At 31.8% G+C, this 13,996-nt stretch overlaps 1 protein-coding gene across 9 annotated transcripts in view; it reads left to right on the top strand.

Annotated features, from left to right (window-relative positions):
- RPS6KA6 (ribosomal protein S6 kinase A6) overlaps positions 1 to 13,996 on the top strand; it is a 132,888-nt gene that overhangs the window by 90,039 nt on the left and 28,853 nt on the right. For all 9 annotated transcript variants that reach the window (XM_078363086.1, XM_078363085.1, XM_078363083.1 and 6 more), the window contains 4 exons: positions 1,039 to 1,197; positions 3,649 to 3,810; positions 7,624 to 7,700; positions 9,248 to 9,365. In XM_078363086.1, the coding sequence (XP_078219212.1) occupies positions 1,039 to 1,197; positions 3,649 to 3,810; positions 7,624 to 7,700; positions 9,248 to 9,365 (516 nt within the window). The remainder of the gene's footprint in view (positions 1 to 1,038; positions 1,198 to 3,648; positions 3,811 to 7,623; positions 7,701 to 9,247; positions 9,366 to 13,996) is intronic.

Raw genomic sequence — 13,996 nt, 5'->3', positions numbered from 1 at the left:
CTTAATATCTTTAGCATATTTAATTTCATTGCCTCAAAAATTTCAAGACTCTTAAATTGCCACTTTACTTTTTTTTCCATAATTCTATACTCTAGTCTTATGGAATATTAAAAAAAATATGGTGATTAGTAAATGGGAATGTCCTGATTAATTGAATATATTCTGACTGGTTAACTAGTTAACATTGTAGCTAACACCATTGGTTATTCTGTAGTGCTATCAGTACAAAAGATACAGGATATTGGGAATCTGCCAAATTCTTGAAGATTTTGCTTTCTTGATTGTGTGATAATTGGCTGTAGCATTATGGATTATTCTTTAAGTGAAATAGTATTAATATATAGTTTTGTACAATGAATATATAACTCATATTAATATGTTACTGAATGCTGACTTTTCACATAAGGAGATAATGTTCTTTTCTCTTTAGAGAAGACAGAACAATCAACTATCACCTTGATCAATTTGTGTCGGAAAATGATATGTACTTTGATTTGTAATCTTTAAACTACTGTGTGTGTGTGTGTGTGTCTGTGTGTGTGTGTATCTTACATGCCCAGAGTGAAAAGTGTATAAATACTTTTCTTATTTATTTTCCTTGATTGGAATTCAACAAATATTTAAGATACCACATCAGATAATGGACTGAGGGAAGGGTATATGAAATAAATGATATATTTACTTTCAGAAAGAAGCCTACGTTTAGGGCAGAGAAGTAGCTATAATACAGTAAAAAATGAGATAGATGTCATTTGAGAGGCATAGAGTTCTGTTTTTTAATTTATATTTTTTAAGGAACTGCAACCTACAATTTCAAAAGATAATAAAATTATGTGTTTAATATGGTTTCATGGAACTGTGAAGGTGGTTTTTAGCCAATTTAACTTTTACTACAGCCTGCAGTACATTAACAATAAAGGATTTTTTTTTTTAATGCTGGAGGGAGGTTTAGTAGAACAGTAAATATAATTAAAATATAATTTAAGCATTATAGAATTGTAATTATAAATAATATTTTAAAACTGCATTCTTTTGTAGGTCTTTGATGATGGTAGATATGTTTACCTTGTTACGGATTTAATGAAAGGCGGAGAGTTACTTGACCGTATTCTCAAACAGAAATGTTTCTCGGAACGGGAGGCTAGTGATATACTGTATGTAATAAGTAAGACAGTTGACTATCTTCATTGTCAAGGAGTAAGTTGTAGTTAAATTTTTTCTTCCTATTCTGGGACCTATATCTTCATAAAAATATAGGAGATGATGTACCTAAGATAAATTGCTTTTATTCATACATATTTTAATAGAGAATATCCTAATAGAACTCACAATGTAGTGAAAATTATGGATTTAGGAAATAATTATTTTCTCTCTGCCCATTGGGCCTGATTTAATAGCATATTCATTTTAAAAGTGGTTTGAATTATATAAATATACCTAACTTTGACACTGAAATTATGAAACTTATTTAGACTTAAAAGTTAAGCATAAAAGAATTAACCAAAGGCATATGGTGACTATTATTCAAGTTACCTAACATAAAAAGTTCAAGTTACCTAATATATAAAGTTCAAGTTATCTAACATATATATTGAACCTTGCCAGCTCCTCCCCTAAATACAATATGAAATGTGTATTCTAAACATTTGAAGTATTACTATATTAAATTTTGTGGTTAAGGGAAAGACTTACTATTTTGTTTCCTGTCCTTTCATAAAGAAGACAATTGAACTAAGTTATAAAAAAGGCAGCTTTTAATATATATAGCTATATAAAGAAACAAAATAACAAGTAATTCAAAAATTGAAGTTTGAATTGATTGTAATAGTGGATATATACCAACTTAATAAGCAAATTAAAAATGACAATTTAGAATTGACACAGTGAAAACTCTACATGAGCCCCTCTTATAATACATAAAAATAAACTAGTACTCAGTTATGTGTATGGTTTAATAAAGTGGATTGTCAGTATTTTGAAATATATAATACTAAAGCAGTAGCTTTTTTATAATTTAATTCTTTGATTGTCTTTAACAACACCCAATACTCTTTAAAGTAAAGCATGACAAAAATTTTTGAGAAAAGAATCATAGACATCTCTTTTTTATTATTGTATAAACCTTTACATCAATTAACTAAATTAATAAGACACATATTGAGAATTTCTACATGCCAGGCATTGTAAAAGGTGGTGTAGATCCAAACATGAGTGAGACCTGATCCCTGTCCTTAAAGAGCTTTTAGCATAGTAAACTCTGATTAAAAGTAAGGGTAACTTACATGAAGTAGATAGTACTAGCAGGAAACTTACCACTTGGGGAACTTTAGCATTTTTTCCAGTTCTGTATTTTGTTTGGTTCTTCTTCATTGTTTCTGTTTTTCTGCTTAGACTTCCTTTTCTTTTTTGCTGAGAACTTAATGCATTGAAAGCATGTTCTGTTTTACTTTATTGAGGATCATTATGATAGTCACTTTAAAATCCTTATCTGTTAGTTTTAGCTTGGTTCATCTTGGAATCAGAATTTATTGATTTTCTTAAGACCGTGTTCCATTTTCTTGGTTCTTTGAATATCAAATAATGCTGAATTACATCCTAAGCATTATGATAATCAGTTATAGAGATTTTTGTATTCCATTATTTTTCTCCAATGGTTATTATTATTTCATTTGTTTAAGCGGGCAATTTTTTTGGCTGGGCTTGAACTGAAAACTGGTTTTGGGGGCAGCAGCTCTGGTTTTTGTTCATATTAATTGACTTTATACAAACTGTTTTGATCCTGTTCCACATATTTTGATTCAAGGATCAGTTCCGGCTCTTTCCTTTATAATATTCCTCTGCTCAGCATTCAGTTTTCCAGCATCTCCTATCTAGTCCTCTAAGCCAGAAGGACTGGGTTTTTCCACATGTCTTTATGACCACTGCATGCCATAGGGACTACACTTAACCCCAGGCTAAAAATCACAGATATGGAAACCTCCTTGTATAGTTTCCTGTGTTCCCTCCTTTAACAAAGTATGTACTCCTTATCAGAGTTTATCTGCTTCTGTTCATTCTCCAGTGAGTTGATTTTTGTATTATATCTAGGTCTTATGTTTGTTTACTGTAAGAAGGTGGGTGTTGAGTAGGGCCTTAGTCCATTATGGACTCAGTCCAAACTTAGTTTAGTTTGTAAGTCAGGAGCTGTTCTTATATGTCATGCATAATGTTAAGTGATATAAATTATTGCATGTCCAAAATTGGATCTGAGAATTGAGCTTAGATATATTGAGATTAGAAAAGGTTAACAAAAAACTGGTGGCTTGAATAGAAACTGGAGCATCTATCTGACAAAGATAATTTCTTTTTTTTTTTTTTTTTTTTAATTTTTTATTGGATTATAGGTTTTGGGGTACATGAGCAGAGCATGCAAGACAGTTGTGTAGGTACACACATGGCAGTGTGCTTTGCTTTTCTTCTCCCCTTCACCCTCATTTGGCATTTCTCCCCAGGCTATGTATATTTTAGGCTCTTAAGCTTAAGCAAAATTTCATTTTCAAAATTTTGTAATTTGGAAAGTTTATTTTTCTGGAAATATAATGAAATGTTTTATTTCTCATATATTTAGTTTACTATACAGATATAATGCTTTTTTTCTTTATATTCAAGGTTGTTCACCGTGATCTTAAACCTAGTAATATTTTATATATGGATGAATCAGCCAGTGCAGATTCAATCAGGATATGTGATTTTGGGTTTGCAAAACAACTTCGAGGAGAAAATGGACTTCTCTTAACTCCATGCTACACTGCAAACTTTGTTGCACCTGAGGTATTCCTTAAAAACTTCAGCATTTGCCTTTCATTCTTTTCCTTTAGTTGAATCTATATGATGCTGTGTGTATGTTATGGTAGATAGATAAAAGCTATTATCTTATCCTTTTTCAGTTATAAAGTTCTTTAAATTAGTGATTTATCATAGCCCCTAATATAAATATTCACACTGGTAACTAGCATCTAAAACCAACCAGAATGTAATAATCAGGCTGTTCTATTCTGTTGGGTTATATACTAATTTCAGAATCATATCATTTTAGAGTTGGGAGGTATGGTAAAGATATTTACCATATTATGTATTCTAAGTGAGGAAACTGTGGCTTGAGGTACTTCAATGATTTATTCAAGACCCAGCATTCACTTAATAACAAAGCTAGGATAAATTCATCCGGTATGTTAAATTGTACTGAACATTAGGTAATTTAATTGATAAGCATTATAAATAACATATACGGGCAATGCAATCCTCGATTGTCTTTAGGAACTTATAACTCCCAGAGAAAATAGCCTAACAGTGGTTTTTGTAAGCCATTGAGATTTTTCTTGGAAAATAATATTTATACCAAATCATAGGGTTAAGGGTGAAGAAAAGTGATGCTCTTAGGGAAAAGAGTCAGGAAAGGTGAGGCTCTGGTACAGATTTCACATTTGGGAAGCTGTAAGTTTCATTGTAACCATGGGCATGGGAGCTTTGACAGTGGCAATTTCCATAGCAGTGAAAGTGAAATTGGTGAAAAATGAATCAAGAGATGGCATTGACCATGTAAGTTCTTTATCAGCTTTCTTTGTTGTTCTTATATGTTATGGATAATGCTAACTGACATGTTGTTGCATATTCAACAAAAATCAAAATACCTGAAACTCCTCAGATTTGAAAAACCTATATCAAATCAAAGGAGAAGCAGAGTAAAATAATTTGAGAAGAATTCCTATCTTCTATATATTTTATGATTTTACTCTTTTATCAAATGTTAGCTTTTTCAGGGAAATATTACATATCATATATATTAATAATAAATCATTTGTACTTTAATAAAAATCAATCTATATTTTAAAGCAGCTACTATAAAAATAACTTTTCTAATAATGAAAATAGAAATATAGAAAATACTACACGGATATTGAAGAATAGGCAGAACGTCTGCTTTATAGGCTTTATATGATTAGAGATTTGCCTAAAAAGAAATTATGTATATATCCAGATAATGTGATTTAATCTGTGTTTTAATAAAATTCATAGAATAATGTACAAGTTTTTATCTGTTACATGATATTGTACTGCCCTAAGGTGTATGAGATAATAGCCTGGACATAAAAAAATACTAGCCTTTTTAGGACATTGCAGTAGGTGTTTTTTTTTTTGTTTTGCTTTGTTTTGTTTTGAGAAACAAGTATTTTTATTTTTAAATTATCAAGTGCATTCACAAGACAGAAAAAAGAATCTTGTACAAGAGTAACTCAAGCTGGCTGGGCCCAGCTGTACCTGACACACAAACTTACGCATCCAGAACAATGAAAACTCAGTGCCATCAGAACAGACTTTTGGGCTGACGGCTGCAGGCTTCAGCAGTTACCAATGCCACTTCAGTAGGTTTATAGCATAGGAGGACAGAATATTTGAGATAGTGCTCTTCTGTTATATATAGCATATATGGTCATCACAGAGGTCATCATAAATATTGTAATAGATTTATGCAATAGACATAAGAGCAGAGTATAAAATCACCATTTTAATACTCAAATTTTTAATATTATCTTAATCTTATAGACCTAACCTACTTAGCATTATGAAAACTTCTCACTGGAAAAAGGTTAGAGCTGAATATGTCCCACATGAACATCTCAAAAACAGACATTAAAGTGAAAAATATATAACATGTCTGTGTTTAGATTAATGGTTAGGTAAACAGTTTTAAATTAATGGTTAGGTAAGCAATCCCAGAAAGTAAAATACAGCCCATTGATATTTTTTCCCCAACAGACATACACTGTAGTAAGACACTTTTACTATTGTAATAGTGAAGGTTTTCAGATGGGCATGTGGAGACCACTTCTCTGTAACTAGTGCTTAAACTGTCTTTGACTAATATTTGTATTTTCAAAATACTTTGAAAGTTTTATTTTTGAAGCCTATTCTAGAACTCAATAATTTATTTGTAAATTGTCATTAATGAACCAGAGAGTACTTTTAGGGAGGTTTGTTTCTAAAATTTCAAAAAGTATTAGTAAAATATAAAAATACATTCTTTTTAAAACTAGAATTGAAAAGATTCAAGTATTGGTGCAGGCATTTCAATAAAAAATGGCGCCGGGTGCGGTGGCTCAGGCCTGTAATCCCAGCACTTTGGGAGGCCGAGGCGGGTGGATCACGAGGTCAAGAGATCGAGACCATCCTGGTCAAAATGGTGAAGCCCTGTCTCTACTAAAAACAAAAAAATTAGCTGAGCATGGTGGTCCATGCCTGTAATCTTAGCTACTCAGGAGACTGAGGCAGGAGAATTGCCTGAACCCAGGAGGGGGAGGTTGCGGTGAGCCGAGATTGTGCCATTGCACTCCAGCCTGGGTAAAAAGAGCGAAACTCCATCTCAAAATAAAAAAAAAAAAAGGCATTTTGTGGGGTATACATTCACTATTTCACAGTGCATAAAGAGTTTTTTTTTGCTAAGAACTACACTGATTATTGCAATTTTAGCTTAACAATAAGAAAAGAATATTCTTTTAATTTTTAAATTATGCATCAGTTTAGCTATACCTTGTTATTTGTTAAGTATTTTATAGTTCCCTACTTGTATTATTTCCTTAAAACAATTATGTATTTTGATATGCTCTTTACTGTCTTACTTTTGTACATATGTGTATTTTTATAAATACACTAAGACTAGGAAAAAAACACATTTCAAATTTTAAGTTAGTTACTCATTATTCATGTTTGGCAGTTGTAAAAGCCAAACACTAACATTTTTAGCCTTTTATGGATGGGAAGTTCATGCTTGTGGTTATATAATCCCCTGCCTTAATGCATTAATAACATTTCTATTTTATTTCTATGCCTAGGGGCTTTAGCAGTGGGCTTGTTTTTCTGAATTAAAAGAAAATGGCCTCGTTTCATCTCTTTATTTTTCTAACGAACTCTATTAACTTGGTAGCTAAATCTCAGATGAATATGTAACAAACATATTATTTGATTTTTATTAACACTGGCCCCAAAAACCAGCTTCCTAAATTGTTGTATGAAAAATTAATGAAGCATTCAGTATATATCAAATGTGTACTTGTGGTCTAGTCGTATACTGCTCTTTTCAAGGCATTGGCCTTGTATGGTAAGACATAAATTCATTCTGCTTTTCTGAGATCATATATTATCTTGCTATATCTTGTATAGTAAAGAGTCAGTTATAGATGTTAAAAACACAGGCTCTATTAAGATTTTCTGTTCTACTACTTTTTAGTTTTGTAATGTTGGGTAAGTTACTTAATATTCACTTTAGTTTCCTCATCTTCAAAATTGGAATATTATCTACCTTATAGAATCAGTAACAGAATTAAAAGCCTCAGTACTATGTATAGTATACATTAAAATCTCTGTGCATACTAATCTTAAGCTTAGATTTCTCTATATTTGGTTTCCTAAGAGGAGGAGACAAAGCTCATTGAGGTGGTAGGGATTATGTCTTTACTACAAGTGCATAAAATGTTTGAAGTTTTTATATTATGAACTTTTATGAGATTATTAGAAGTAAAACAAATTCTTTGTGCGAAAATTTGGTTTATATTGAGTAACACCATATAATGAGTACTTCTTTCTTAGGTTCTTATGCAACAGGGATATGATGCTGCTTGTGATATTTGGAGTTTAGGAGTCCTTTTTTACACAATGTTGGCTGGGTAAGAATCTTATATATTCAAAAGCATTAATGTTATTTGAATTTCATCTGTATATCTTCATTTAGAAATGGAATAGGTGAAAATATCTTTAAGAAAAATGCCATTTACATTTCAAAATATTAATGCTGTTACTTATAAAATTTAAAAAAACATAAAGCAAAGTGTATAATGAGTCACTGTTAAGATATAATAATTTTAAAAGGCAGTTGTCAACCAGAACTAAAACTTTTAGAAATAAATTGCATTTCTATTTTGATCTTGAAAATATTTAATCATAAAATAATTTTATGTTCACCAACAACTTGCCCACTGAGCTTGTTAACATTGAGTTGATTTTTAAAAAATTTATTTACTATACTTTAAGTTCTGGGGTATGTGTATGGATCCTGAAGGTTTGTTACATAGGAATACACATGCCATGGTAGTGGTTTGCTGCATGGCATGTGTATAACCTATGTAACATAACTATTTTGGCACTAGAGATTTAGTAAGATTGTGCAAATCTAAATAGTAACAATACTAAACTGCAGAAATACACACAGTTACCATCCTTTGAAAGGATAAAGAAAAGCTCAAAACAAATATAAAACAATTGGACTATGTTAATGTCGATACTTTACAAATAATAAAAGTACTATTTTACTCTTAATATTTATGTAGTACTTTTATTTACAAGTGAACACTTATGGCTGTAGAAATTGTTCTAAGAGAGTTGTAGTAGAGAAAATGGCCAAGTTTAGCAAGTAATTATAGTGTACTTAGACATACTATTTTAAAGAGTAAGCATTTAGTATAACTTAAATATGCTTGATATACCAAGAGCTCTATAAATGTGTGATAGAAATGTTGACTCTAAATTGTTTAATGGCTTGGTGATAATTACATATGTCAGTGTATTTCATATACTTTTAGATATTACAAATTTATGTAAAATATTATAGACCACAGTAAAGACTGAAGTTTAGGTAGCTAAAGTTTGCATATTAAATGCAATTAATCTATATGGTTGATCTACATAATAAATGTAATGGCTATGGAGTTTTATGTTGATATTAATATTTAACCAAGTTTTCATAAATGTTAATAAATGTATTGATAACCATTTCCACTGATACTAATGATGGAATGTTATTTAATAAACCAAAACAAGGCAATAAATGCATTATGAATACATGAAATTAACGTTTTCTTCACACTAGGTGCATTTGTTTGCTCTAACCTATGCCTGTAATAGAAAACATGTATTTTTAGTGTTATCTAGTTTTAAGACTGAAGCTTTATATGAAAAGCCATCTTTCTTTTATTTTACATTGATTAGCTGATCAAAGATGAAAAACTATTGATGTTGGCAAGATTCTCTGTTTTATTAATTTATTAGGTTTAAATATATGCTTTGAAATACAAAATTTGACAGTAACAGTGAAAGCAAATGTGAGATGATAGTCTTACTCACTGAAGTAAATATTTGCATGTAGTAAATATTTGTATCTCCTTCATTATTGAATATGTTAGCCTGTAGTGTCTATTAAAATCTATTTTATTAATAGCTACACTCCATTTGCTAATGGTCCCAATGATACTCCTGAAGAGATATTGCTGCGTATAGGCAATGGAAAGTTCTCTTTGAGTGGTGGAAACTGGGACAATATTTCAGATGGAGCAAAGGTATAAATTATAATATGTTTTGTTTTGTCGCATTCATATTAAATTGCTAAAATCCTTAAGTTATAGCTTATTGTTTATTTGCAGAGTATCTAATGGTGTCATATGTAACTTTTGTTTTTATTTAACACATCTATGAGTGAATCAAACAAGGTACAAAAGATAACTTTTGATTTTGTCATGTTTCTGGGCCACCTTTCTTTCTGATCAATTCATGTATGTGCAGGGAATAGTTGCTGTATTAACCAAAAGCAAAAATTTAAATTTGGGGAACAGTATATATTTAAAGCCAATTAAAGTTTAATTCTAGATTTACCATATATGTCCATATCATTTTCTTTTAGCACATAAATTGACTTGATTATGTAGGCAATTTTTATAATGCTAACTTATTCTTAGAGAATGAATGTACTATGTATCTGTAGCACCTGGGTATTCATTACCGATGGCTTAGAGTGGTCTAATAGAAATATGATGCAATTCAAATACATATTTTAAAATTTCTAGTAGCCACATTAAAATGTTTTTAAGTAAAATTAAATTTAATAATATATGTTATGTAATCTGAAATATCCAAAATATTACTTCAACAACTAATCAATATAAAAATATTATTCTATATTTTTTCATATTGAGTCTTCAAAATGTAGTATGTATTTTATACTTATAGCCATGTGAATATGAACTACCCACATTTTATGTACTTAATAGCCACATGTGTCTAGTAGCTGCCATATTAGTGATGTTTCAGCGTAATTGGCCTTATTTATTTTGGGAAAAAAATAGTTGATTGAGGCTTGAAAACTCATTTCTTACATTTAAAATTTTTTAATTTTAAGTTTTAAAATGAAAACTCAACACTTGTCACCATGTGGCTTATAAGTCCCTAAAGTTTTTACACTACAATTTGAAATAGAACACATTTTATGACTAAAGCAATTGCTTATAGTTAATACGTGCTAATTATCTCAAGACTACTAGCCAATTTGTAGAATACATTGCAAAGTAAGTCCAGCATCCTGATCATTGTCAGAATAACTAAACCAGGGATTTGTCATTAACTTTTAAACATTAGAAAAACAGACAAGGGATTGTGTTGGGATCTTAACCTTAGTACGAATATGCTTTGTGGTGTAGTAGAAGGAACATTATGCTAGATGATATAGGAAATGCAAAAATAAATATGATATTTAAGGCTCCCTAAGTGTGAAGAACAAAAATGTACCCAAGTGAATATATAACCAGGCAGAATGTGATAAGTGCTTTAATAAAGTACATACAAAATAGTAATGGGAGCACAGTAGAGGAAAAGTAGAAGAAACAACAGATGCTGGTGAGGCTGTGGAAAAATAGGAATGCTTTTAAACTGTTGATGGGAATGTAAAGTAGTTCAACCATTGTAAAAAAAAAAAAAAAACAATGTGGTGATTCCTCAAGGATCTAGAACCAAAAAATACCAAGTCTCCAACTGATTGTGGTTCCAGAAAGAGATCGGGAGAATGAACTGAGATGAGGAGAATGAACCAAGTTGGAAAACACACTTCAGGATATTATCCAGTAGTATTTGTTCATCCTAGCAAGAAAGACCAACATTCAAATTTAGGAGATCCAGAGAACCCAAGTAATAGACTCCACTGGAAGATCAACCACAAGCCACATATCATCTAATTCTCTGAGGTTGAAATGAAAGATAAAATGTTAAGGGTACCCAGAGAGAAAAGGACAGGTCACCTACAAAAGAAAACTCATCAGACTAACAGAGGACCTCTCCATGGAAACCCTACAAGCCAAAAGAGCTTGAGCCCTAATATTTAACATTCTTAAGAAAAAGAATTTTCAACCCAGAATTTCATAAGCAAATGAAAAATAAGGTCACTTTCAAATGAGTAAAGGAATTCATCACCACCAGGCCTTCCTTGCAAGAGCTCCTGAAGGAAGCACTAAATATGGAAAGGAAAAACCGGTACCAGCCACTACAAAAACACATTTAAATACAAAGACCAGTTACACTGTGAATCGGCCACATAAACAATATGCCAAATAACCAACTAGCATCATAATGACAAGATCAAATTTACACATAAAAATATTAACCTTAAATGTAAATAGAATAAATTCCTCAACTAAAAGACACAGAATGGCAAGCTGGATAGTCAAGATCCATTAGCATGCAGGCTTTAAAAGACCCATCTCATCTGCAAAGACACACATAGACTCAAAAGGATGGAGGAAAATAGAAAACAGAAAAAATCAGGGGTTGCAATCCTAATTTCTGACAAATACACATAACAAAACAAAACCAAAAACCAAAAACAAAGATAAAAGGCAAAGAAGGGCATTACCAGAGTCGTAAAGCAAGTTATTAGAGACCTACAAAAAGACTTAGACTCCCACACAATAATAGTGAGAGACTTTAATACCCCTGTGACATATTATACAGATTATCAAGGCAGTTAACAGAAATATTTAGGACTTGGGCTCAGCTCTGTATCAAGCAGACCTGATAGGTATCTTTGGAACTCTTCTCCAAAAAACAACAGAATATGCATTCTTTTTATTGCCAGGTGGCCTTTACTTTAAAATTGATCACACAATTGGAAGTAAGCACTCCTCGGAAAATGCAAAAGAGAAAAAGAGAAAAGAAACAAAACCTGAAATCATAACAAACAATCCTCAGACCACAGCACAATCAAATTAGCACTCAAGATTAAGAAATTCACTCAAAACCACACAACTACATGGAAATTGAACAAACTGCTCTTGAATGACTCCAGGATAAGTGATGAAATTAAGGCAGAAATCAAGAAGTTCTTTGAAACTAATGAGAGCAAAGAGACAATGTAATGGAATCTCTGAGACTCAGCTAAAACAGTGTTGAGGGAAATTTATAGTACTAAATGTCCACATCAAAAGGCTGGAAAGAGCTCATATTAACAACCTAACATCACAACAGAAAGAACTAGAGAACCAAGAGCAAACACAAAGCTAGGAGAATACATGAAATAACCAAATCAGAGCTGAACTAAAGGATATAGAGACATGAAACCCTCAACAAAACCAGGGGCTGATTTTTTGAAAGTAAATAAACCACTAGCTAGATGGAAGAGAAAAGAATCAAATAGACAATAGACACAATCAGAAATGATAAGGGGGACATCAACACTGACCCCACAGAAGTAACAATCATCAGAGAATACTATAAACACCTCTGTGCACATAAACTAGAATATCTAGAAAAATGGATAAATTCCTGGAACATACACCATCCCATGACAACCAGGAAGAAATTGAGTCCCTAATAGACCAGTAATGAGTTCTGAAATTGAGGCAGTAATAGCCTACCAACCAAAAACAAGCCCAGGACCAGATGAATTCACAACTGAATTCTACCAGAGGTACAAGGAAGAGCTAGTGCCATTTCTCCTGAAACTGTTCCATAAAATTGAAAAGGAGGGACTCCTCCCTATCTCATTTTATGAGGCTAGATTCATCCTTGTACCAAAATCTGGGAGAAATATAATAACAACAGATAACTTCAGTTCAGTATCCCTGGTGAACATCAACAAAGAAATCCCTCAGTAAAAACTGGTAAACTCAATTCACCAGCACATCAAAAAGCTTATTGACCACAATCAAGTTGGTTTCATCCCCATATGCAAATCAGTAAATGTGATTCATCACATAAACAGAATTAAAGACAAAAACCACATGATAATCTCAATAGATGCAGAAAAGGTATTTGATAAAATTCAACATCCCTTCATGTTAAAAACTCTAAATAAGCTGGATACTGAAGGAGCATGCCACAAAATATTAAGATAATACTATGAGAAACCTACAGCCAATATCATACTGAATGGAAAAAAGCTGGAAGTATTCCACTTGAAAATAAACACAATTCAGAGATGCTCTCTCTCACTACTCTTATTCAGCATATTATTGGAAGTTCTGGTCAGAGCAGTCAGGCAAGAGAACAAAATAAATGGTACTAAATAGGAAGAGAAGAAGTCAATTTTTTTTTTTTTTTTTTTGCAGATGACTTGATCCTATATGTAGAAAACCCCGTAATCTCAGCCCAAAAGCTTCTTCAGCTGATAAACAGCTTCAGCAAATCTCAGGATACAAAAGCAATTTGCAAAAATTGCTAGCATTTCTATACCCCAACGACGGGCATGCAGAGAGACTAATCATAATGAACTCCCATTTACAATTGTTACAAAAAGAATAAAATACCTGGGAATACAGCTAACAAGGGGGTGAAGGAACACTTCAAGGAGAACTGCAACCCACTGCACAAGGAATTTAGAGAGGGCACAAACAAATGGAAAAGCATTCCATGCTCATTGATAGGAAGAGTCAATATCGTGAAAATGGCCATACTGACCAAAGCAATTTATAGATTCGAGGGTATTCTCATTAAACTACCATTGACATTCTTCACATAATTGGAGAAATTATTTAAAAAATTTATATGGAACCAAAAAAGAGCCCAAATATCTAAGACAGTCCTAAGCAAAAAGAACAAAACTGGAGACATCACACTACTCAACTTCAAACTGTACTACAAAGGTACAGTAACCAAAACATCATGGTACTTGTACAAAAACGGACCCATAGACCAATGGAGCAGAATA

This window comes from Callithrix jacchus, chromosome X (genome assembly GCF_049354715.1).
Source record: "Callithrix jacchus isolate 240 chromosome X, calJac240_pri, whole genome shotgun sequence".
Lineage (NCBI taxonomy): Eukaryota > Metazoa > Chordata > Mammalia > Primates > Cebidae > Callithrix > Callithrix jacchus.
This window is presented reverse-complemented; position numbering and strand designations above follow the sequence as displayed.